This window comes from Oryctolagus cuniculus, chromosome 8 (assembly GCF_051225735.1).
Source record: "Oryctolagus cuniculus isolate XC-2025 breed Fujian yellow rabbit chromosome 8, ASM5122573v1, whole genome shotgun sequence".
NCBI classification, from domain to species: Eukaryota; Metazoa; Chordata; class Mammalia; order Lagomorpha; family Leporidae; genus Oryctolagus; species Oryctolagus cuniculus.
This window is the reverse complement of record NC_142874.1, coordinates 21,339,030-21,365,420: the sequence shown is the minus strand read 5'-3', so window position 1 is coordinate 21,365,420 and position 26,391 is coordinate 21,339,030. Positions and strand designations below refer to the sequence as shown.

Below are 26,391 nucleotides of genomic sequence, written 5' to 3'. Positions count from 1 at the left end.
ATTTAAATATAATAAGCATAAATGCATTATTTAATAATTGATATGACATTTGAGCCTAATGAGCGCATTTAAGTACCAACTAAAATAGTGTGTAAAATTTGCAAATCATGTTTTTTGAGGTGAGGGAAACTACTATGATTTGAATAGCACCTTTATACACTTTATCTCATTTGGTGGTATCAACAAGACTGTATCAGACAAGGTAACTTTTCCTGGTTCTCTATTATATATGAAAAATGATGACTCAATATTTATACAAAGCTACTGGCTTAATAATTGGCCGCCCAGGATAACAGTGTTATTCTGACTTTAAACCTAGGACTCAACTGGGGTAGCTGTTAGTCTGTTGAAAATATTCTTTGTTTGCTATTATTCTCATATTTCAAAAAATTAAGGAAACTTTATATTCGTATATGAGCTAATAACCTTTTAAGCTGTTGAAAGGCCCACTACACATGAATTAATCCAGAGGTGATAAAACATATAAAGACTTAAAATTTTGAAAAGGTTAGATGTGAGGCAGCTTCAGTACAGGCTCTCAGTGTGTTCTCCTGTTTGGGAAATGCACCCGGCCCCGCGTTTCACACGTGAGGCAGAGGTTATGCTGACTGTCAATGTGTGAAGAATTTCACTCCAGAGGTAGATTAGAGTAATTTCTACAAAGCGATGTTGTTGTCTCAGGTGAATGGTGATTCTAATATTGTAGCGACTTTTGTCTAATTTGATATTTTTAGAGAGGTTGGTCTCTAAAAATACTCTGAAAAGCATAGTAATCTGTTTCACAAATAGAACCAGACTGCTGGTGATTACAGATTCTTCGGGTTTCAGTAGCCGACATCAATGATCCTGCTATGCAGTGAACTGTATGTTCTTGAGGTGTTAGTGAGGAAAAGAGTGATCCTTTGCTTTTCCATTTTTCTTCCCTTTTGGACACTGATAAAAGACAATGGAAAGTATCATAAAGTTGTATTTCCAACAGATTTTTACCTTTAGGAGAACACCTGGTTGTGGCTAGTTTTGCTTTTTTTTATTTTTCCTTTCTCTGAGTTAATACTGGCTACAGCAAGATAATATGATTGCAAAGGAAAGTCAATATTCAGAGAAATAAAACCTTGACTGGGTGACCCATAAGTAAGTTGTTTAACTGCATAAGGAGTCTTCAAGAGTTCATGAAAAATGTGTATTATGAGCAAACTAGGCATGGATTTCAAATAGTTTTGCACCAAAAGGATCTTATTTCTTAACTTAGCTTTTAAAAAATTTTTTACAAAATTTTGGAATACCCTTGTATAATGAGGGTAGTGTCTATTTTCCTGTTAATGAAAACACGAACAAAAATTTAGAATTTATCTGGACAGACATATGATTAATATTTATTACCAAGGTAAGGGCAGCTTTATTGAGAGTGCTTTTTACCTCTAGCTGTTTTAAATAAGTGTCTTGCATAGTGTTTCTATTCTATGCAGTGAATAAAAAGATGTAAAAACCTGTAAAACAAGAATTACATGGGAAAAAAACCCTCGAGGTATCATTTACCTGGGTTGAAGGCGTTGCATTGTGAGAAGGTGTTGTGCAGACCTTGTTTGAACGGCTGCTATAATTTACTTGGGGCATGGAGACAAAAGCAGTGCTGCTAGTCTTGATTGGTTTTTTATCAGTTGGTGAACAGGTTTCTACTTATAAAATGAGGTGCATTGATTACACGATAGGAAAATAAGATAATTTAGATAATTTAGTTGCATGTAGCTGTAATCATTTTAAAAGTTTAAAGTATTTGAAACTAAATTTTGATTTCTCAAGGGTACCTTGTTTTATATAGACATTGATTTACAGTGTAAATGTTAATCAATGTTCTAATAAATAGCAATTAATAAGTGATCTCATGAAGTATATGTATCAGAAGGTATAGGAAGAAGAAGATGATTAAAAAATATTGATGGTCATCAAATTACATGATAAGGAGTCTTTCTCTCTGAATTTTGAATATTTAAATTATTCTTTCAACCATTTGCCAAATCACACAACAATGCCTGGAAATGATGATCACCCACTCAAAGAGGGCATTGCACTGCTTTTTTTTTTTTACTGTTTTTTTTTTTTATTTGACAGAGAGTTAGACAGAGAGAGAGAGACAGAGAGAAAGGTCTTCCTTCCGTTGGTTCACTCCCCAAATGGCCGCTATGGCTGGTGCGCTGTGCCAATCCGAAGCCAGGAGCCAGGTGCTTCTCCTGGTCTCCCATGCGGGTGCAGGCCCAAGCACTTGGGCCATCCTCCACTGCACTCCTGGGCCACAGCAGAGAGCTGGACTGGAAGAGGAGCAGCTGGGACTAGAACCCGGTGCCCATATGGGATGCCAGCACTGCAGGCAGAGGATTAACCAAGTGAGCCACGGCACCGGCCCCCATACTATTTTGTTTTAAAGAATATTCAATTGGCTCTTTATTTTTATACGATGAAGCATTGGGAAGGCCCCTAAATATTTCTTATATGAACTCAAGTCCAACTCTACCTTCAGCTATAAATTACATTTGGGGTGCTTTAATATAATTTTCTTCATTTAAAAAATGTATTGGCTGCAATGATGGACAGAGTAACAGTTAAATTTTGGTAATTTAACAAAAAATGAGATCATATGCCTAAGAGATGAAAACTCATCAAAATTCATATGGTACTTTATATTTTTTTTTAAACTTTTATTTAATGCATATAATTTTCCAAAGTACGACTTATGGATTACAATGGCTTCCCCCCGATACCGTCCCTCCCACCCACAACCCTCCCCTTTCCCACTCCCTCTCCCCTTCCATTCACATCATGATTCATTTTCGATTATCTTAATATACAGAAGATCAGCTTAGTATACATTAAGTATGGATTTCAATAGTTTGCTCCCACACAGAAACATAAAGTGAAAAATAATAGATGATTTTTTTAAAATGATGATGAAATCAGAGCAGACCTATTGTCATGTTTAATCCCAGTGAGAGTCAAGTTGGGAATTGATAATTTCTTTTTTTTTTTTTTCTTTTTTTTTTTTTTTTTTACAGAGGATCAGTTTAGTATGCATTAAGTAAGGATTTCAACAGTTTGCACCCCCATAGAAACACAAAGTGAAATATATTGTTTGAGTACTCGTTATAGCATTAAATCTCAATGTACAGCACATTAAGGATAGAGATCCTACATGAGGAGTAAGTGCACAGTGACTCCTGTTGTTGACTTTACCAATTGACACTCCTGTCTATGGCATCAGTAATCTCCCTATGCTCCAGTCATGAGTTTCCAAGGCTATGGAAGCCCTCTGAGTTCTCCGACTCTTATCTTGTTTAGACAAGGTCATAGTCAAAGTGGAGGTTCTCTCCTCCCTTCAGAGAAAGGTACCTCCTTCTTTGATGACCTGTTCTTTCCACTGGGATCTCACTCGCAGAGATCTTTTGCCAGAGTGTCTTGGCTTTCCATGCCTGAAATACTCTCATGAGCTTTTCAGCCAGCTCTGAATGCTTTTAGGGCTGATTCTGAGGCCAGAGTGCTATTTAGGACATCTGCCATTCTATGAGTCTGCTGAGTATCTCACTTCCCATGTTGGATCACTCTCCCCTTTATTTACTCCATCGGTTAGCGTTAGCAGGTACTAGACTTGTCTATGTGTTCCCTTTGACTCCCAGTCCCTTCACCATGACCAACTGTGAACTGAAACTGATCACCTGGAACAGTGAGATGGCATTGGTACATGCCACCTCGATGGGATTGAATTGGAATCCCCTGGTATGCTTCCAACTCCACCACTTGGGGCAAGTCAGCCTGAGCATGTCCCAAATTATACATCTCTTCCCTCTCCCATTCCCACCACCATGTTCAACAGGGATCACATTTCAGTTGATTTTCAACACTTAAGAATAACTGTGCATCAATTACAGATCTAAACCAGTCATATTAAGTAGAACAGATAAAAAAAACTACTAAGAGGGAAAATGTATTAAGTTGTTCATTAACAGTCAGGGCTATGCTGATCAAGCCACCATTTCCCATAGTGTCCACCTCACTCCAACGGGTTTCCCTCTTGGTGTTCAGTCAGTCGTCACCGATCAGGGAGAACATATGGTATTTGTCCCTTTGGGACTGGCTTATTTCACTCAGCATGATGTGTTCCAGATTCCTCCATTTTGTTGCAAATGACTGGATTTCGTTGTTTCTTACTGCGGTATAGTATTCTAAAGAGTACATATCCCATAATTTCTTTATCCAGTCTACCGTTGATGGGCATTTAGGTTGGTTCCAGGTCTTAGCTATTGTGAATTGAGCTGCAATAAACATTAGGGTGCAGACCGCTTTTTTGTTTGCCAATTTAAATTCCTTTGGGTAAATTCCAAGGAGTGGGATGGCTGGGTCGAACGGTAGGGTTATCTTCAGGTTTCTGAGGAATCTCCAGACTGACTTCCATAGTGGCTTGACCAGCTTGCATTCCCACCAACAGTGGGTTAGTGTCCCTTTTTCCCCACATCCTCGCCAGCATCTGTTATTGGTAGATTTCTGCATGTGAGCCATTCTAACCGGGGTGAGGTGAAACCTCATTGTGGTTTTGATTTGCATTTCCCTGATTGCTAATGACCTTGAACATTTTTTCATGTGCCTGTTGGCCATTTGGATTTCCTCTTTTGAAAAATGTCTATTGAGGTCCTTGGCCCATCTCTTAAGTGGGTTGTTGGTTTTGTTTTTGTGGAGTTTCTTGATCTCTTTGTAGATTCTGGTTATTAACCCTTTATCTGTTGCATAGTTTGCAAATATTTTTTCCCATTCTGTCGGTTGTCTCTTCACTCTCCTGACTGTTTCTTTTGCAGCACAGAAACTTCTCAATTTGATGCAATCCCAATAGTTGATTTTGGCTTTGACTGCCTGTGCCTCCCGGGTCTTTTCCAGAAATTCTTTGCCTGTGCCAATATCTTGAAGGGTTTCTCCAATGTTCTCTAGTAACTTGATGGTGTCAGGTCGTAGATTTAGGTCTTTAATCCATGTTGAGTGGATTTTTGTGTAAGGTGTAAGGTAGGGGTCTTGCTTCATGCTTCTGCACGTGGAAATCCAATTTTCCCAGCACCATTTATTGAATAGACTGTCCTTGCTCCAGGAATTAGTTTTAGATCCTTGATCAAATATAAGTTGGCTGTAGATGTTTGGGTTGATTTCTGGTGTTTCAATTCTGTTCCATTGGTCTATCCATCTGTTTCTGTACCAGTACCATGCTGTTTTAATTACAACTGCCCTGTAGTATGTCCTGAAATCTGGTATTGTGATGCCTCCGGCTTTGTTTTTGTTGTACAAGATTGCTTTAGCTATTCGAGGTCTCTTGTGCCTCCATATAAATTTCAGCACCAATTTTTCCAGATCTGAGAAGAAGGTCTTCGGTATCTTGATTGGTATTGCATTAAATCTGTAAATTGCTTTTGGGAGAATGGACATTTTGATGATATTGATTCTTCCAATCCATGAGCATGGAAGATTTTTCCATTTCTTGGTATCCTCTTCTATTTCTTTCTTTAAGGTTTTGTAATTTTCATCGTAGAGATCTTTAACGTCTTTGGTTAAGTTTATTCCAAGGTATTTGATTGTTTTTGTAGCTATTGTGAATGGGATTGATCTTAGAAGTTCTTCCTCAGCCATGGCATTGTCTGTGTATACAAAGGCTGTTGATTTTTGTGCATTGATTTTATACCCTGCTACTTTGCCAAACTCTTCTATGAGTTCCAATAGTCTCTTAGTAGAGTTCTTTGGGTCCCCTAAATACAGAATCATGTCATCTGCAAAGAGGGATAGTTTGAGTTCTTCCTTCCCAATTTGTATCCCTTTAATTACTTTTTCTTGCCTAATAGCTCTGGCTAGAACTTCCAGAACTATATTGAATAGCAGTGGTGAGAGTGGGCATCCCTGTCTGGTTCCAGATTTCAGTGGAAATGCTTCCAACTTTTCCCCATTCAATAGGATGTTGGCTGTGGGTTTTTCATAGATTGCTTTGATTGTATTGAGGAATGTTCCTTCCAAACCCAGTTTGCTTAGAGTTTTCATCATGAACGGGTGTTGTATTTTATCAAATGCTTTCTCGGCATCTATTGAGATAATCATATGGTTTTTCTTCTGCAGTCTGTTAATGTGGTGTATCACATTGATTGTCTTGCGCACATTAAACCATCCCTGCATACCAGGGATAAATCCCACTTGGTCTGGGTGGATGATCTTTCTGATGTGTTGTTGCATTCTATTGGCGAGAATTTTATTGAGGATTTTTGCATCTATGTTCATCAGGGATATTGGTCTGTAATTCTCTTTCAGTGTTGCATCTTTCTCTGGCTTAGGAATTAAGGTGATGCTGGCTTCATAGAAAGAATTTGGGAGGACTCCCTCTTCTTCGATTGTTCTGAATTGTTTGAGAAGAATTGGAGTTAGTTCTTCTTTAAACGTCTGGTAGAATTCAGCAGTGAATCCATCTGGTCCTGGGCTTTTCTTTGTTGGGAGGGCCTTTATTACTGTTTCAATTTCTGTCTCAGTTATGGGTCTGTTTAGGTTTTCGATGTCTTCCTGGTTCAATTTAGGCAGGTTGCATGTGTCCAGGAATCTATCCATTTCTGATAGGTTTCCCTGTTTGCTGGCATACAAGTCCTTGTAGTAATTTCTGATGATTATTTTTATTTCTGTGGTGTCTGTTGTTACATTTCCTTTTTCATCTCTGATTTTATTGATTTGGGTCTTTTCTCTTCTTTTTTTAGTTAGTTGGGCCAATGGGGTGTCAATTTTGTTTATTTTTTCAAAAAACCAGCTCTTCGTTTGGCTGATTTTTTGTAATGTTTTTCTTGATTCAATCCTGTTGATTTCTTCTCTGATTTTAATGATTTCTCTTCTCCTACTAGATTTGGGTCTGATTTGCTGTAGGTTTTCTAGATCCTTGAGGTGAATTGAAAGCTCATCTATTTGGTGTCTTTCCAATTTCTTGATGTAGGCACCTATTGATATAAACTTTCCTCTTAACACTGCTTTTGCTGTGTCCCATAAGTTTTGGTATGTTGTGCTGTTATCCTCATTTACTTCCAGAAAGTTTTTGATTTCTCTTTTGATTTCTTCTATGACCCATTGTTCATTCAGGAGCATGTTGTTCAATCTCCATGTGTTTGCGTATGCTCTAGGGATTCCTGAGTTACTAATTTCCAACTTCATTCCTTTATGGTCTGAGAAGCTGCATGGTATGATTCTAATTCTTTTGAATTTGCTCAGACTTGCTTTATGGCCTAGTATGTGGTCAATCCTAGAGAAGCTTCCATGTACTGCTGAGAAGAATGTAAAATCTTTAGCTGTAGGATTGAAAGTTCTGTATATATCTGTTAGATCCATTTGGGCTATGGTGTCGTTTAAATCTACTGTATCCTTGTTGATCTTCTGACCGGATGATCTGTCTATTTCTGAGAGTGGAGTATTGAAGTCCCCCAGTACTACTGTATTGGGGTCTAAGTCTCCCTTTAAGTCCGTTAATAAATCTTTTAGATAAACTGGTGCCCTGTAGTTAGGTGCATATACATTGATAATTGTTATATCTTCCTGTTGAATTGATCCCTTAATCATGATATAGTGTCCCTCTTTGTCTCTCTTAACAGTTTTTGTGGTAAAGTTTATGTTGTCCGATATTAAGATGGCTACGCCCGCTCTTTTTTCATTTCTGTTGGCATGGTATATCTTTTTCCAGCCTTTCACTTTCAGTCTGTATGGATCTTTGTTGGAAAGATGTGTTTCTTGTAAGCAGCATATAGATGGGTTTTGTTCCTTAACCCAATCAGCCAATTGGTGTCTTTTAACTGGACAGTTCAGGCCATTCACGTTCAAAGTGACTAATGATAAGTGGTAACTTTGCCCTGCCATTTGCCAAAGATAAGTTCTAATATATGCTTTGAATTCCCTGTGATCTTTTGCTGTGAGGTTTCCTTCCTTGGTTTCCTTCCTTTACCTTCTTTCATATTGATGACCGTGTTTCTGTGTTTCTGTGTGTAACACATCTTTAAGCATCTTTTGCAGGGCTGGACGAGTGGCAACAAATTCTTTCAATTTCTGTTTGCAATGAAAAGTCTTTATTTCACCTTCATTCACAAATGATAGCTTTGCAGGATATAATATTCTGGGCTGGCAGTTGTTCTCTCTTAGTACCTGGGCTATATCTCGCCATTCCCTCCTAGCTTTTAGAGTTTCTGATGAGAAGTCAGCTGTGAGTCTGATTGGAGATCCTCTGAGAGTAATCTGACGTTTCTCTCTTGCACATTTTAGGATCTTTTCTTTATGTTTCACTGTGGAGAGTTTAATTACAACGTGTCGTGGTGAGGATCTCTTTTGGTCGTGTTTATTAGGGGTTCTGTGGGCTTCCTGTACTAGGATTTCTCTGTCCTTCTCCAAACCTGGGAAATTTTCTGCTAATATCTCACTAAAAAGGCCTTCTAATCCTTTCTCCCTCTCCATGCCTTCAGGAACTCCTAGAACCCGAATGTTGGGTTTTTTAATAGTATCCTGAAGATTCCCGACAATATGTTTCAGATTTCTAATTTCCTCTTCTTTTCTTTGGTCTGACTGTATCCTTTCCTGTTCTCTGTCTTCTAAGTCCGATATTCTCTCTTCTGCTTCACCCATTCTGTTTGTAAGGCTCTCTATTGTGTTTTTCATTTGATCTATTGAATTCTTCACTTCAGTCACTATCCCAGTTTCCTGTTGTACTAGTTGTTTCGTTTCATTTTGATTCCTCCTTAATATTTCATTTTCACGAGAGAGATTTTCTATCTTGTCCATTAAGGATTTGTGTAGTTCCAGAATTTGTTTTTGAGAACTTCTTAATGTTCTTATCAATTTTTTGAGATCTGCTTCTTGCATTTCTTCTATGTCATCATCCTCATAATCTTGAATTGGGGTGTCTTTTTCATTTGAGGGCGTCATGGTGACTTCCTTGTTTTTATTACCTCGGTTTTTGCGTTTGTTATTTGGCATATTGGAGATATTTGGTTTCTTCACTGTGGTGCTTTTTCTTGTTATACTATGACTCTAGATTAAGTGGACTATCTGTTTTTGATGGAGCCTTAGGGCTTGAGATGGGTGTGGCCTGAGAGCTCTGTTTGGTGTGCCAAAGGTGACACTCCCAGGTTAGGCTTGGTAAATCTCTCTCTCTCTCTCTTTTTTTTTTTTTTTTTTTTTGATTCAAAAGGGAAGTAATTCCGCACAGCTGAATGAAGTTGGAGGTAGTTAGCAGGCAAATGATATACCCACAGGAGCCAGAGATCGGAAGCTCTTTCCCAAGATCCCCACAGGGAATCTTTTCGGCCCTCAGAGTGGGCTCAAATTCTCCTTCAGCCTCCCACTGGGTTGCCAAAGTTACGGAATTGTAGCGTCTCTGGAGAGTGCTCACGTGAATTCCGTGAGTTCTCTCCTCCACCGTCTCTTTTTTCACAGTCTCAGTTCAGTAGCACCACAAATTTACTAGCTCCTAATCTCCTGTTAATTCGCCCCGCCCAGAGTCAGGTTTTTCTGCTAGGCTCAGGGCCGGTGCAGACCTGAGGTCGCTCTGCTTATGACGTATGTCCAAGATGGCGCCTGCTCTTTGTCTTGCTCGCCCTTGAGAGGTGAGCAGAGAGAGAGAAACCCGTGTCCGTACTAGTCACCCTTTTTTTTTTTTCTCTCTCTCTCTCTCTCTTCCAGTTAGCCTTGTGAACTTCCCCCCCCCGGGGGGTCGTTCCCTCTAGTCTCCTCTCTCCGCTTGCCTGCCGGTGTCTCGGGCTATTGAGGTTCGGCTCACCTCGCGTTCCAGCGCTGGTGTGTTGAGTCTGCCGCTGATGTCCCAAACTGTGGGCTCCCACGCTGTCCACGCAGGTCCGCTGTGAGTCACGCGTTCCGGAAGAGTTTCTTCTGCTGTTTCCTCCCCTACTCTTCCTTGAACCTGCAGTATCTCCACTTTTATTAAACTATCTCTCCCCAGACTATCAGTGTGCTCCCTTCCTATTCCGCCATCTTGCCGGGAGTTGTACTTTATATTAAAATGAAAATTTCTGCCGTGTCAGTATGCTTTGTTGAATGGGAAGCAGTTATGGATTGGTGCGCACACATACAAACTCACACACACATACACATGTACACATTAGGATACATGGTTTACATTCTATAAAGTGAGCATTAGAAATGTTCATTTATAAACAGTAGAAAGAAAGTGGTTAATGATCAAGAGGGTTATATAACAATTAGAAAATGAAATTGTTAATGTGCAGAGAGGTATTCACTAGAAAAAAAAACTATAAACACTTAAATTGTTCCATTTCCTTCACTAAAACTGATGCTTTTGCTTCACTCTAATACTCTCCCATCACTGATTTTTCTGTGTATGTTCATTTCACCCCCAAAGATCTCTTTAACAGATTTATAATCAAGCAAATCAGCCTTTTCTCTTTTTGCTAGATGTGCTTATACTGTTGTCAACAGAGTCCACGTGAAAGGCATCTCAACAAGGTGATGGTTTTCCAGCACCCTTGATCTTTGAAGAGGCTCTCTTCTTTCTTTTTCTTTTGTGACTTGGGGGATGCTCCCTCTCAAAACTCCATAAAAGTGTCAATGCTTAAATGTGACTAGCTTCAGTTCCTCCACCTCATGGGAAATACATCTGCAAATAACAGCCACTTCTATGCACAATGCATCTTTGTTCTGTGTGGTTGGCCATATTCTGACTAGGAGAGGAAAGGTAGGAAAAAAGCATGCATCTAATCAAGTGAGAGAAAGTTGGAGGGAACAGCATGTGACCAGGAATGGTCTGTGCTTGCCCGCTTCCAGCGCTGTGATAAACAAGGGGCTGGCAGGGAAGACTCCTCCTCCTCTCCTTTCTGCCCCTTCTCTCCAGATGAGGAGCACATCTCACTAGCACACGGCAGGCCTGATTTCAATTCATTTTTGTTCCTCGCTGGACATTGTAGAAAGTCACCTAGAGTCTGCCGCTTCATACTTTGTGAGTTAATTATTTATTGATATGTTGCAAGCTTGAGTTATTATGAGATGCATTCAAGTCCTGGCTCCACTCCCGATTCCAGCTTCCTGCTCATGCCTACCCTGGGAGACAGCAGGTGATGAATCAAGTACTGGAATCCCTGCTACCCATGGGGAAGACCCAGATTGAGTTTCTGGCTTCTGGCTTTGTCCTGTTCCAGTCCCAGCTGTTGTGGGCATTTGAAGAGTGAAGCAGTGGATGAGAGTTCCACCTTTATTGTCTCTGTTTTTCATATATATATATATGTGTGTGTGTGTGTGTGTGTGTGTGTGTGTATATATATATATATATATATATATATATATATATATATATAATATCTGTCTGCAAACTTGGAATCTGGAACAAACCCAGTTGGGGATCTCATTGCCCACAACAGTAGAACTGAATGCATTCATCTCCCTGCTCCCCTGCCGCAGCCTGCCCTAAATTGGGAACAAGGCAAGAATGGCCCCTCTCAGAACTTCCTTAGTGTCTTCCTGAAAATCCTAAGCAGTGAAACAGGAGAATCAAAAGAATTAGAAAGCATACATATTGGAAAAGAAGAAGCAAAATCATGCTGACAGTAATTAAAGAAGGCCCGTAGAAATGAAGCCATATTATTTCTATGCCTGGAAGGCTTTATATTGTTATGATGTCGAGTCTCCATAAATTGGTTGATGGTTTCTGCAAAATTGCAGTCACAATTCCACTTTGTAGATCTTGATAATTTTATCTTAGTTTTTTTTTTTTTTGTGGAAATATAAAGTACTTTGAATAGCTGAAACAAATTTTAAGAAGGAAAAAACTAAAGGAATAATGCTAATTGATCTTAAGAAGGATTATAAAGCCATGATGCTAACAAAAGTGTGGTATTGGTTGGAAATCTATAAAAATAGATTGGCGGAACAGAATAGGAAATTCACAATGGACTCATATACAGATAAGAAATTTTTGGCAAAGTTTGCAATGACAATTCAATGGAGAAATAATAGTTTCCCCCCAACTTACACTAGAATAGTTGTCATCACATTCAAAAATTAAGCTCGACAGTATCTTATACCTTACACAAAATTTAACGTAGCTATCATTGACCATATAAGTAGAAATGCAAGTTTAGAACTTCTAGAAGAAAATATAGGAGAAATTCTGATATGTGTGATTTGGGCTAGACAAAGAATGTTTAGACATAACAACAAAATATGAGGTATAAGGCAAAATAAATAAATTGGGCTTTGTAAAAATTAGAAACTTCTGCTCAGTTCTGCTAAGGTAATGAAAAGTTACAGAATGGGAATAAATATTTGTAAATTACATTTCTTGTGGACAAATTCATCTAGAATATGTAAAAGACAATAATTATTAAAAATTTCAAGCTTTATAGACACATCTCCCAAAAAGGTATGACAAATGAGCATATAAAAAAGATGACCAATTTCATTATCCATAAATAAATGTGAAGTGAAACTACAATGATATACTACTTTAATACATTGGTTGTAAGAATATAAAATTATACAGCCACTTTAGAAAAATTGTTGGTTTCTTTTTTTTTTAAAGATTTATTTATTTGAAAGGCATAGTGACAGAGGGAGGTTGCTGGTTTCTTATAAGCATACTGTTGCCTTAGTATGAGTATGTTACTGTTAAGTATTTACTCAAAAGAAAAGGAAGCTTCTCTTTATTCAGAATTTTTCTTATGAATATTTATAGGAGCTTTATTCTTGATCACTAAAATCAGGAAACAACCAAGATATCTTTCAGACAAAATAGATAAATTATATTACATCCATAGAACAGATAACTGCTTAACAATAAAAAGAATTATGGGCTAATACAGCAACATGGGTAAGTGTTAAATGCATTCTACTAAGTTAAAGAAGCCCAATTCAAAAGTTTTCGTTGTCTCTGATTTCATTTAGATGACATTCTGGAAAAGCTGGCCCTACAGGAAATGAAAATAGTTCAACATTTGCTAGAGTTTAGAGTCTGGGCACAGTAGGTGAGTGCAAATGTGGGATGTGAAAGAGTTTCTGGATGATGAAAGTCTTCTATAAGAGAATGTATTGGACACATGACTCAAAATTCAAAATTGTATACTACAGGTAATCTATTTTATTACTAGGAACTTTAACAAAATCATCTTGAATGTGAGGGGAACCCAAGAGGGCATGAAGTTTGAAGCAAATTATACTATGCTAGAAAATTACATATTGAAAATGAATATCATAACCACAATAAAGTAATTGAAGGTAAAGGACAGGTTGTAGTATTTTGGTAGACGATTGTAAAATTAGAAAAGAAAAGCATCCAGAAAATGTGCTCTTCTGGGTGAAGGTGTTTCTCATGGGGCAATATCTTAGTGAATTTTAAACTACTTGAATGGTAGCATTGAAAAAATAAGAAGGTGTATTTCACATATTGATAGTTATGGTTTTATTATTCAAGAGAGAAGTTATAAATAATGAGGAAGTTGCTGGAATTGTGATGTCCATTAGGTCAGAGTTATTGGAATGAAGCTAGAGGATAGTGATAGAAAGATATAGTTACATACATTTATATGACAAGAAATACATATAGATGGGTAAAGATAATTGGGTTAGTGTATAAAAAAAATTACTTTGCTTTGTACTCTGAAGGGACTTAGGAGCAATGACATCCCAGTAACAAGGAGTATACCTAACATTCAAATCTTGATCTTAACTTTCATTCGAAGGAATCAGAGATCCTTTAAGAAGCAGTTAATTCCAGGGTTGGGATAGGAAAAAATACTGGATGAGACTAGTGTATCTTGTTCCAGCTCAAAGTTAGGAAAAGCTTACACTAAAGGCAATGCTAAAAATAAGAGTCAAGGTGGAAGTGTTCCCAGTGGCCAAAGATAGAAACTTTTGAGCTACTCAACTATTAATCATGATAATGGATTATAAATCAAGAATGAAATACATACCCTCTTGTCTTTGCTGTACGGATAAATGTATCAGTAAAATGGTTTAAAAAGACATCTCTTCCAAAAAGAATAATTTTTGGAAATCAGTAAGAGAAAATTTAGAAAGAATAACAGAATTAGAAAAATATCATCATACAACACCACAGGAATAATCCTGCAGGTAAAATCCACTGTAGATATTCAAATCGTGATAGAAAATTTAAAGAGCAACAGGATGACTGGATGTCCTCAGAGTGTTTGCACTCAGTAAATATTTGTTAATTGCAAAGAGAGTCATAGCATCTTCACGGTGAAGAAATCTGCAAAACACAAGTGAGCTAAGTGCATGGTGACTAAGTGATTCTCACCCTCACCAGGAATGACATGTCCACATCATGTCTCTTCTCCTAGGGTGCACGTTAGAGGGGTACATTGCACACATGTTGTCCCTCCTAACAAGATCCATTCTGAACCTATTCAAGAAAAATATACAGTTCCGTACTGAAGGACATTCTACATACAATTGATGTGACTCTTCATCAATCTCAAGATCTTAAATAAAGACTAAGCAACCATCACCGATTAGAAGAGATTAAGAGACTTGGAAAATAAATGCAGTGTAGAATCCTACATTAGTTCTTGGAAGAGGAAAACAAAAGAATACTTTCAGAAAACCTGGTATAATCCCAATAGTGATTCAGGAATAGCGTTATGATTAGTATCCTTGTGATAACTTCAGTATTATCTTATAAAATGTAAACTGGGAAAGCTGGGGAAAAAGCCAGTGGGAATTTGACTTATTTTTGTAACATGTCTGTAATCTTTTTTTTTTTTTTTTTTTTTGACAGGCAGAGTGGACAGTGAGAGAGAGAGACAGAGAGAAAGGTCTTCCTTTGCCGTTGGTTCACCCTCCGGCCATGCATGTTGGAGACCTGGATGGAGTTCCTGGCTCCTGGCTTCAGCTCGGTCCAGCCCCAGTGGTTGTGGACATTTGAGTTCACACCCAGGCCCACTGGTTAGGGCCATTTTGGGAGTGAACCAGTGGATATAAGATTTCTCCTCTCTTTTTCTCTTTGTCTCTTTCTCTCTTTGTCATTTTGCTTTTCAAACAAGCAAATATGTTTAAAAAGTTAAAAATGTGTTATTTATAGGTGCAAATCAAGTCTCATGAAACCAAACATTGGAAACTTTAAATCAGAAATTATTACATTGGCTTCCATTTAGCTCTAAGCAGTAAACAGGATACCACAAGAAACAAAGCTGGAGGGTTAAGATACAGGTTCAAACATGAGACTAATAAGGGGGTGTAACAGCAAACACATCCCCTTTGTGGTTTTTTTTTAAGATTTATTTATTTATTTGGAAGAGTTACAGAGGGAAAGAGGGGAGGGGAGAGAGAGAGACAGAGAGAGATGTCATCTATCTGCTGGTTCACTCCCTCAAACATCCACAAGGAACCAGTGTGCTTGTGTGGGGTGCCAGGGTTGCAGGCCGTGGTTTTATCCACTTTGCCACAACGCCAGTGCCTCCCATAAGTTCTTTTTTTTTTTTTTTTTTTTGACAGGCAGAGTTAGACAGTGAGAGAGAGAGACAGAGAGAAAGTTCTTCCTTCCATTGGTTCACTCCCCAAATGGCCTCCATGGCCGGCGCGCTGCGCTGATCCGAAGCTAGGAGCCAGGTGCTTCCTCCTGGTCTCCCATGCAGGTGCAGGGCCCAAGCACTTGGGCCATCCTCCGCTGCTTTTCCAGGCCACAGCAAAGAGCTGGACTGGAAGAGGAGCAACCAAGACAGAATCCGGCGCCTCAACCGGTACTAGAACCCAGGGTGCGGGCGCCACAGGCGGAGGATTAGCCTAGTGAGCTGCAGTGCCGGCCCTCCCATAAGTTTTTAACTGTACTTGGAAGAGCACCTGTTACAAGGGGGAAAAGCAAAGCTCTCAGAGCTACAAATGAGTTAAACTGTAGGGGTCTTAAAAAGGGACGGTGTTTGTGAGTAGAGGTTCACGGTCATGATGGCTTTGTGGAGTGGGTCTCACACGTTGACACACTCAAGTGTTACAAGGTCTCACCAAGCATGTGATCCTGTAGGACAGTCTTCTGTCCCACTCTGAGCCAAGAAGTTTCTTGTAAATCCAAATGGGGTACGAGGAAAATAAACTGCCACATAGCTGAGGAGCTGAGGACCTTGGATTTATCCTTTCTACCTGTCTGTCTAAACCACTGAGAAAAAGAATCTCAAGTGGGAAGTGAAATTGACACTTTAGATGTGTTGACTTTGAACAGCCCTTGTCTCCACTGTTGAAGAACAGTTTTTTTCCATACTATTTGTTGAACTGTTTACATTTTCATGCATATAAAGAGTCTTCAAAACATTTGTGAAAATTGCAAATTACCAAAAAAAACTATGTATGGATTGCGAATGTTTTTGTACTGAATAAACATATCTTCTAATTCCATTTTCCTGTGAACTTTTATGAAGTATTTCACATATAAGAAAAAGACCATGTCCATCAAGTCACGAAATTAGAAGTCCTTCAGGATCTTGAGGGAAAATCCGGCATAGTCACAGTCATCCTGGCATTCACAATACTCAGAATCAAATAAGACCAGAACTGTAGAGGCGTGAGATGCTGAAGATGTTCTACTGGCTGTCTAAGCTGTGACAGGTTCAGTTGTGACTCCCCATTTCAAAGCTAGTAATTCACACATCACTAAGCATTGGAGTCGAACCGAACCCTTTTTGCTGAGAAGAGATTACTCTATCGGCTGTGAATATTTACTCTTCTATGTCTGAGCTGCATGCCTGATTAAACACCAGAAGTCAGAACAGCAGGTGAGGAAAGGTACACAAAAGGTGTGCCTGCCCCCAGGCACGAATGCCTCTACCTTTTACCACCTGTGTCTGTTTCCCTACTTACCCTTTATAACAATGATATTTTGAGCCTGGTATCTAAGTGATTGCCCCAGGAGCATGAATGAATATTCAAAATCTCTGAAAAACTGAATGATAATTCAAGAAGATGCAGTTGTGACCGGGTGACCACAGAAGAATGATGCAGCTTTAATTACAGTATGATCTATGTGTCTTTAAAAACCATTAGTAGCAGATATGTGTCTGCTAGGGTTAACATGCTTTCTTTTTTATAATTTGAAAAATATTATTACATTGCTTTTAATTCTGGCCTATTTAAAAATAAAATAGCACAAATGTTTCAATGAAAGGCTAGCATGATAAAATATACTGAGGCACCCTGTTACTTTATTATCTATTGCCACACAATAAAGAGGAAAAGTCAATCCACTGTAGTTGTGAGTGAAGTTGATCCAACTTTATCCATAATAGGAGTGCAGAGAACACATTATCTTGTCTACAAATTACTTTTATGTTTTGTACATGAGACTTGTCATGGACTGTTAATTTTTTTCTGGGTCCATCTAGTACAATTACCCGAATGTCTGAAGACATAAATAAAAGAGTAATTGAGAAAGAATGTATTCAAAGCTATGTGTTGTGCTTACGTGTGAAGCTGGTCAAGAAAATGGGCCCTAAGAAGCACTTTGTACTCCTCCTGGGACGAAAAATACTATAATCTATCAGCAAAGCTTTATGAATCATTGGAGATTATTCAGAAGGGACTGAGACAGGGAGACTGACAGCACAAACCCTAAAAAACCTTTAAAAGTTCAGTAATGCCTTCCTTTTAGATGATTCAGGCTGAGCTACTTCTGACTGCAAAGAATTTCTGCTGATGGAAGAATTCCACAGGAGAGAGAAGTTCTGTTGGCCAAGGAGGGTGCCCTCCAGAATGAGACATCCTGAGTAACTCTGTAAATGGATTCTTTTCTGCATTTTCCACGCCACCTAATTACAGAAACACATGACTTGTTAAAAGGAGTGTGACTCATTGCTCAAACACAATTTCTCTTATCTTATGATTTAATGAAAGACGTATAGTTTTTGAACTTGATAAACTGATCATTTAATGACTTCCTTTCTATAGGGTTTGTTAAATGCATTGACTAATTAGGATAAATAATATAAAAATACACGTAACTACCATTTCTTTATTCATTGAGGATTTTAAAACTCCCATGCTGTTTAAATTCAAAGAGAATTCTAGGTTGACATTTATGATTATTTGAAAGAATATAATGTATTAATGTTACTGATAGAGGTGAAACAACAAAAACAGTTTTCCAGATAGTTTTATAATCATCTAGAAAATTCTAGCATTCCAAAGAAACTAGTAAGTCTAGAGAGATGTCTTATCATCTACAATATCTCTGATCTGCATTCTGAAAGCACGTGGGAAAATACACGATTCTCCTAATTTATTTCTTACTACTGTTCTTGCTATTTCTCAAAGAAATGGTCTTGTCAAAACCTCCTCTTGGGTGATTTTACTTCCTAGTCCATTACTTTATCCAACTTCAAATTTATGATGGTTCCTGTACATCAGTGGAAGGCGGGTCTCAAGAGGGCACCATTTTTGACAGTCATCTTCACAGCTGCATTCCCAGTGCTTTAAGGGCAGCAAAGCGTGAATCAGCAAGACCAGGCAGAAGCTACTGCATAAATTCGGTGGGTGATGACTATGTAAGGTGTGAGAGAAAAAGGAGAGTCAGGGAAGCTGTGCACTATTGTCTTCCATCCTCCCCCCAACCCTACTAATAAGAATGAAGTTTCCACTCACAGAGTATGTAAGTACTTAGTTAAAGGCATCTGGGCATCAGGAACAAGTGCCAGGTTCAGATACAGATTCAACAAAGATTATAATTAAAACCATTATACCAGATGCTGTGACCCAAAGAGTGACTGTGAGCTGGGAGGAGATGAGTTTCAAAATTGTAGTTCTGTATCTAGTAGTTTATGTGTCCAGTAAGATGAGCAGTGAGATTTGGGTATGGAATTCTGCCATGTGGAGATCACCACCTACCATAGTAAGAGGACTTTAGGGATTTAGGGAGAGAACTGGAGGAAACAAATTGGATATAATGAATGCAATACACTTTTGAGGGTTTTTTTTTTTTTTTGCCAAAAAAAAGCAAAACTGGCAGTACATTGATGAAGGAAGTGAGTTTATAAAAATTTTTACCATGTTAGAGTCTATTTACAAATAAAGATGATGCTGAGTTTAAGAGAAAATAAATTTACATTCATGAACTTTTGATATTCAAATTTATTCATGAAATTTGGGATAATTATAGAATAAATTTATAATCAATTTATTCAAATTTATTTGTGAAATTTGGGATAATTATACAACCACTCACACACATGCACACACACACGTATGTATAGTCATTTGTAATCAGTGGAAATTTTGCCCCCTCTCTGAAGAGCAGTTGTCCTGGGCTGTGAAGCCGAAGTTAGAGTTGAATTCAAGTTTTGGCACTGGTGCTTCATAAAACTGAATAACACCTCACTTTTAGGGGCTGTTTTCTAAGCCCCTATTTCTGTTCTTAGTGATTTATCTGCCAATTAATTCTCAAGAGACCCTCAAATGGCAGGAGCTGTTATCACACCCTCTTAATAGGTAGGAAAATTGAGATGCAGAAAGATTAAGTCGCTTGTGCTTGGTCAGGTGGATCCTGCATGCTGAGTGTAGGGCTGACTGTCTGGGTCACCTCTGCTCCACAGTCATGCTGCCCAGATCCTACATTAAAAGCCGTAGTGGTCATTGTAATGGGAGTTTTGAAAAGATTCCAGACCAGAGCATGCCCATATGTCATTTCAGTGAAGAGCAAACACCTTTAATTTTCCAGTCCAATACTAGTTAAGCGTCACAAAGCTTCCGTAAAGGTTGAAGCCATGGCCAGTGTGATTCATCACTTCTGTTGAATCAGTGTGTAAAGTTCAGAAAATGTGGTCTTGTGATAGTGAAAATCAATCCGAAGAGTGAATAATAACCTTTTAATAATGTTTGTTCAGTAAGTCATATTGCAGATAAACAATCAAAGTTAGATTTCTTGGATGGAACTTTTCCTCCCAGGAATACTTGGCCATAGAAAAAGTCTGCTTGGAAAATAATCCGGCTTTCTCAGCAGCCTCTGTGCCCAGGCGAGTTTCCTCTCAGCCTACAATCACTGCGGGGTAGTACTAGAGGTCTTGAAAAAGTTCATGGAAAATGGGCATTATGAAAAAAAAAAAAAACCCTATGCATGGATTTCAAAATTATTTTTGCAATAAAATAAATATATCTTTTAATTCTTTTTGCCATGAACTTTTTGAATTGCTCTCATATGCCCTGAATTTGTTTCTTTCCTTAAAGAATTGTTTGTTTAGGGGCCGGCTCTGCGGCACAGTAGATGAAGCCTCTGCCTACAGTGCTGGAATCCCACTTAGGCGCTGGTTCGAGTCCCAGCTGCTTCTCTCCCAATCCAGCTCTCAGCTAATGGCCTGGGGAAGCAGTAGACTATGGCCCAAGTGGGAGGCCTAGAAGAAGCTCCTGGCTCCTGGCTTTGGTCAGTCCAGCTCTGACTGTTGAGGCCATTTGGGGAGTGAACCAACGGATGGAAGACTTCTCTGTCTCTCCCTCTCTGTTGGTAACTCTGCCTCTCAAATAAATAAATAAATCTATAAAAATTGTTTACTTAAGATTGAGACAAAAGGAGAGCAGGAGTGAGAGCAAGAGAAAACTCCAGTGCCCTGGCTCACTCTGCAAATGCCTTCAAGTGTCTGGGACAGGGCTTAAGTTGTGAGTGGTGAGTCCAATCCAGGTCTCCCATGTGGATGGAAGGAATCCTATGATTTGACCCATCACTGCTGCCTGCCAAGGTCTACACCAGCAAGAAGCTGGGTTAAGGAGCCAGAACACTGTACTGAACCCAGGTGTGCCAGTGTAGGACCTGGGAGTCTCCTGCAGCAGGCCAAATGCCTGCCCTGTTTCTGATTCATGGAGTGTTTTTCCATCACTACATGAAATTAAAATTCATTGTTGAAAACCAAGGCATGTATCCATCCTAATTGGGCCTAAATGTCTTGAGCCATTCTGGGGGCAAACTCATGAGTAGGAGCATCTTTGTAAAGATACTGCTGCTAATATGACATCTCTGATTTGTGTTCACAAAGAATCTACTCTGCTTCCAACATGAAGCTGGAAATTACGTAGCGTGAAAATATTTAGGTGTTTCTCTCTCTCTGTCTAGTGCTTGACATGGATGGTTTTGGAGTTTGACAAAATTCTATATCTGCCACTTTCTGGCTTTTTGCCATTGGGAAGAGTATTTAACCCCTTCAAGTCTCAGGGTTTTCATCTGGAAAATGGGGATGACAGTACTTTCTCGGAAGGCTTTGAATACTAAAAATTATACAGGTAGAAGCACCGAGTAGAATTTCTAGAACCTCCTAAAAAAACTTCAAAACCTTTGTGTGTTAAATGGTCTTCTTGCACAACAATTTTCTGTGAGTATCATGTTACTAAGGCAGGCAAAACCCCAGTTGTCTAGTGAGCGCTCAAGAAATCCTAGTAATGATTTTTCCTCATGTAAAACATAATGCAATTTCAGGTGTGGAATATGGTCAAAACGTTAGCTTGCTTTTAACACTACTATGACTATCATTTTTCTGTCGGTTAGTGAATAAGAGAGCAGGCCTTGTGGCACAGCAGGTGAAGCCACTGTGTGGGACATCCCCCTCCCATGTTGGAGAGCCAGTTCCAGTCTGGGCTGCGCTGTTTCCCATCCGGCTTCCTGCTAATTCACATTCTGGGAGGCAGCAGATGATGGCTCATGTACTTGAGCCTCTGCTATCCACATGGGAGACCTGGGTGGAGTTCAGGTCTCCTGGCTCTGGCCTGGGCCAGCCCCAGCTGTTGCAGGCTTTTGGTGAGTGAACCAACAGATGGAAGAGTCTTTCTCTCTCTTTGTCTCTGCCCCACCCAACCTCCATCATTCTTCTCTTTTAAATGATAAATAAATAGAGGACTTTTGTCCTAAATTGTATAACACAGGCATAAAGGTAATTTAATATGTAAAAATTGGCAGAAGTAGGAAAAGGCACAAAAGAATAGAGGAGTAAATAGTATTAAAGTTGATTTAGAGGATAAAATGATTTCATTACATTAATAATTGTACAGTAAGTAAAATGCTAATATTCCAAAAAGAGGGTCTCTGTTGATAATGAAACAGGACAAAATTAGTTAAAATTTCTCTAGAAGAAACACATAATATTGCTAATGAGGCAGTGTGTTTTAGTAAAATACAGTCTGAATTCTAGGGACCTATGGATGCCTGGATTTGGATGTTGGCTTGGGCCAGTTTCTTTCTTTTTTTTTTTAACACACTTTAATGACATCTTCTCCTTTCTAAGATGGAAAGATGGATATTGCAATAACATCTTCCTGAAATGTAATTTATATCTGACTAATTAATGAACCAAAATAGTTCCATGTTTGCAGAAATCATTTAAAATCTTGCTTTTCATAAGATGGTTTTACATTCCAGCAAATAAAGTAAGTCCTTATATATAATAATAAATGTATATTTCATGGGGCCAGCACTGTGGCGTAGTGGGTGAAGCTGCCACCTGCAGTCCCAGCATCCCACATGGGCGGTGGTTCGAGTCCTGGCTGCTCCGCTTCCTGTCCGGCTCTCTGCTGTGGCCTGGGAAAGCAGTAGAAGATGTCCCAAGCCCTTGGGCCTCTGTACCCACGTGGGAGATCTGGAGGAGGATCCTGGCTTCAGATCGGCACAGCTCTGGCCATTGTGGCCAGTTGGAGAGCGAGCCGGTAGGTGGAAGACCTCTCTCTCTCTCTGCCTCTCCTTCTCTGTGTAACTCTGACTTGCAAGTAAAATAAATAAATCTATAAAAAATAATAAATATATTTCTTAAGTAAATAATAATCTATAAATAATTTGTATTTATATAGAATGTATAATAATAAAGTAAATTTACCTTCTTTTTGAAGATTTATTTTATTTATTTGAAATGCAGAGTGATAGAATGAGAGGGAGAGACAGAGAAAGAGAGATCTTCCATCTACAGGTTCACTCCCCCAAAATGGCTGCACCAGCTGGGCCCAGGCCAGGCTGAAGCCAGGACCTGGAACTCCATATGTGTCTCCCACGTGGATGGTAGGACACTAGGCATTTGGACCATCTTCTGCTGTTTCTCCCAGGCACGTAGCAGGCAGCTGGATTGGCAGCAGAGCAGCTGGGACTTGAACGAGTGCTGATATGGGATGCCAGCAGAGAAAGCGGCGGCTTAACCTGCTGCACCACAGCTCTGGCCTCTCTATTTACCTTCTTAATGTCAGAAGCTCCCTTAAACTTCCTTAATCATTGGTGACCATCTGACCCCATCACTGCAGAAAGTAATTCTAAATATTAGTTATGCATATTTCTAACAGAAATGTAACAACTTTCTGTGGTTCTCACCTCTTGATTATATTGAAATTTTCTGTATTTTGCAACAGACAGTAAAGAAATACCGGGTGACTCTCAGAAGTGGTAGCGTTTATATCAAGTGTGTACATTCAGATGTCATGTATACTGAGTTAGAACAGCTCAGCAGGGGTCTAACAAACAACACAGCTAGTGGTTATCTGCTGTGAGACATTTCTCTCCAGCGAGGAGTTGTCTCTTGCTGAGAACACCAGATCCCAAATGGAGATGAAATAGATGAACATGGCCTTAGACACAGATCTCCTTAATACCAAACTCCAATCACTTAGACCTTATGTTTTAGATAGAAAATGCTTTATAATTAATTATATTGATGATGTGAGACTGTTGTACCATACACAGTTGCTGAGACAATACACAAAACGTAATATTTATGCAAATATAGACAGCCAAGAAGACTTAAATTTTTAGGAATGCTCAAATCCAACTCTTCAATCCTCAGTTTCCTGTATGTGTTCTAGAATAATAGCAAATCATTACAACTGTTAAAAAATTTTATATCATAATCTGTAATAATCCTGGAAATATAATTTAAAAATTCTTTAAGTATTTATTTTAATACATAGACATAAATAGTAATATTAGGCTATCCAGCACACAGAATAATATGAATTTGCCCTAAATTATTTTACTTGAATAAATGGAAACAGAAAACTATACGCGTTTACAAATTTCATCATTTACTACACTGACATTTCTTTGTAGTAAAATACAACTGTCTTGTAATTAATAAAACAAAAATGGGAACTTTCCACTGCAAAATGAGATCTAGCAATCTGAAGATGAAATTAGTATTGCTAAAACAGTGGAAATGTAGCCACTTTTGAAGCCTTCATTTCAACATTTAATTTGAAGCAAAATAAATAAATAAAATTTTGTAAGAATTAATACTTTGTGAACGAGTGAATTGTATAATACACATACACACACATAATTTTTTTGCCAAAGCTTAATTAAATAATAATGTGTTTTTTTTATATAAAAATTTCCTGGAGGGGCCAGCACTGTGTCATAGTAGGCTAAGTAGGCATCCCATATGACTGCCTATTTGGTCCAGGCTACTGCTCTTCCAATCCAGCTCTGTGCTTATGGCCTGGGAAAGCACTAGAAGATGGGCTAAGTTATTGGGCTCCTGCACCCACGTGGGAGACCTGGAAGAAGCTCCTGGCTCCTGGCTTCAGATTGGCTCAGCTCTGGTGCTGTGGCCATTTAGGGGAGAACCAGAGGATGGAAGACTTGTCTCTCTATTTCGCCCTCTCTGTCTGTAACTCTACCTCGCAAATAAAGAAATAAATCTTTAAAAAAAAGTTTCCTGCAAAGCCTTTTTCTATAATATAGATTAAAAATCAACATATAGATTTATATTTAGTTTTTGAGATCATATTAAAAGGATACATTTTCAGGTAATATATATTTAGATAAGTCTTTTTCAATTCTTAACAAGTTTGCACACTGTTAGAGTAGTTGTATGAACTGATTTAGGAAAGGGGAAATATGAAATTATTAAACTGAGGTAACCATCACTCATATTCAATAGGTGATTATTCAAACTCAACCCAGATAATTAATCTTAAGAGAACTTTGGGTTAAAATAAAAAATATGAGAATTAGTCTAATTTCTTAATTTTTGTTAAAATGTTCTAAATAAAAATATCCTTATTTATGGGGTACTATGTGATGTTTCTATATTTGTCTACATTGTGTAATGTCAAATTAGGATAAATATGTCATCTCAAACATTTAATATTTCTTTATGATCAAAAAATCAAAAATTTTGTTAGTTTTTTGTTTTGTTTTGTTTTTTGACAGGCAGAGTGGACAGTGAGAGAGAGAGACAGAGAGAAAGGTCTTCTTTTGCCATTGGTTCACCCTCCAATGGCCGCTGCGGCCGGCGCACTGTGCCGATCCGATGGCAGGAACCAGGTACTTATCCTGGTCTCCCATGGGGTGCAGGACCCAAGTACTTGGGGCATCCTCCACTGCACTCCCTGGCCACAGCAGAGAGCTGGCCTGAAAGAGGGGCAACCGGGTTGGCTAGTTTTTTTGAAATAATAATCTTATATAGCGAAATTAAACTGGAGACAAAAATCTTAAAACCTTTGTTTGAAATCTGAGTCAAGCTAAGTAGGAGAGTACACACAACCAAATTGCTTCCATGGGATAATATACTAGTACAGAACTGAAATTTAGTAATAGTAACTCCATTTAATCATCACATTAAATACCTCCTGATTAAAAAGTTAATGAAAACGTCAATATTTTCTGTAGAAAATATCAAGTAACACAAGTGAAATTTTATAGGTAAAGATCAGATCTTGAAAGATTAGAAATTTTTACAGAAATAACCAGTATACTTACATAGTCCCCACAAAACATTTTGATGACAGTGGCTAATTTCAAGGCAGATAACAGGACTCAGCAAGTGTTCAGTTGCGTAGACAAGTCTCACTGTGAAGCCAGAAAGAACTGAGGGTCAGGACTCCCTCTGATTTATATATGTCAGGCAAGACAATGGAGGCATGGCTACGGATAGAGCGTGACTCAAGATAACAGTGCTCTGGTCAGCCATCAGTTGTGAGCAGGCAGAATTGCACAAAATAAATAGAACCATTAGCCTAATCCCTGGTTGTGTGTTGATTTAAGAAATACAAATTAGCCAAACAGTGAAGGAAGGGTAACCCTTGGAGAAAGCCGATGACTCATGGAAAGGCAAGCTGATTAACCACAAAGTTAATGATTTATTTTCTGCTCGGTCGTTGTTAACACCCAGACTCTTTTAGGGGTTCTGGCCCTCCATTCATATTATAGCTTGCTGGATATCATGTGCATCTATACTATTTTTTCCCCTAAATATTTATTTTTACTAATTTGAAAGAGTTACAGAGAGAGGTAGAGACCGAGAGAGAGGTCTTCAATCTGCTGGTTCACTCCCCAGATGGCCGCAATGGCTGGAGTATCTGAAGCCAGGAGCCAGGAGCTTCTTCTGGGTCTCCCACATGGGTGCAGGGGCCCAAGGACTTGGGCCATCTTCTGCTGCTTTCCCA

At 38.7% G+C, this 26,391-nt stretch overlaps 1 protein-coding gene across 1 annotated transcript in view; it reads right to left on the bottom strand.

The window, feature by feature from the left end:
* The window catches only part of LOC149124899 (annexin A10), an 82,094-nt gene extending 56,181 nt beyond the window's left edge, over positions 1-25,913 (bottom strand). Inside the window, exon 1 of the mRNA XM_089302137.1 lies at positions 25,706-25,913. Coding sequence (XP_089158263.1) covers positions 25,706-25,723 — 18 coding nt within the window. The 5' untranslated portion in view covers positions 25,724-25,913. The remainder of the gene's footprint in view (positions 1-25,705) is intronic.
* Positions 25,914-26,391: the final 478 nt, after the last annotated feature.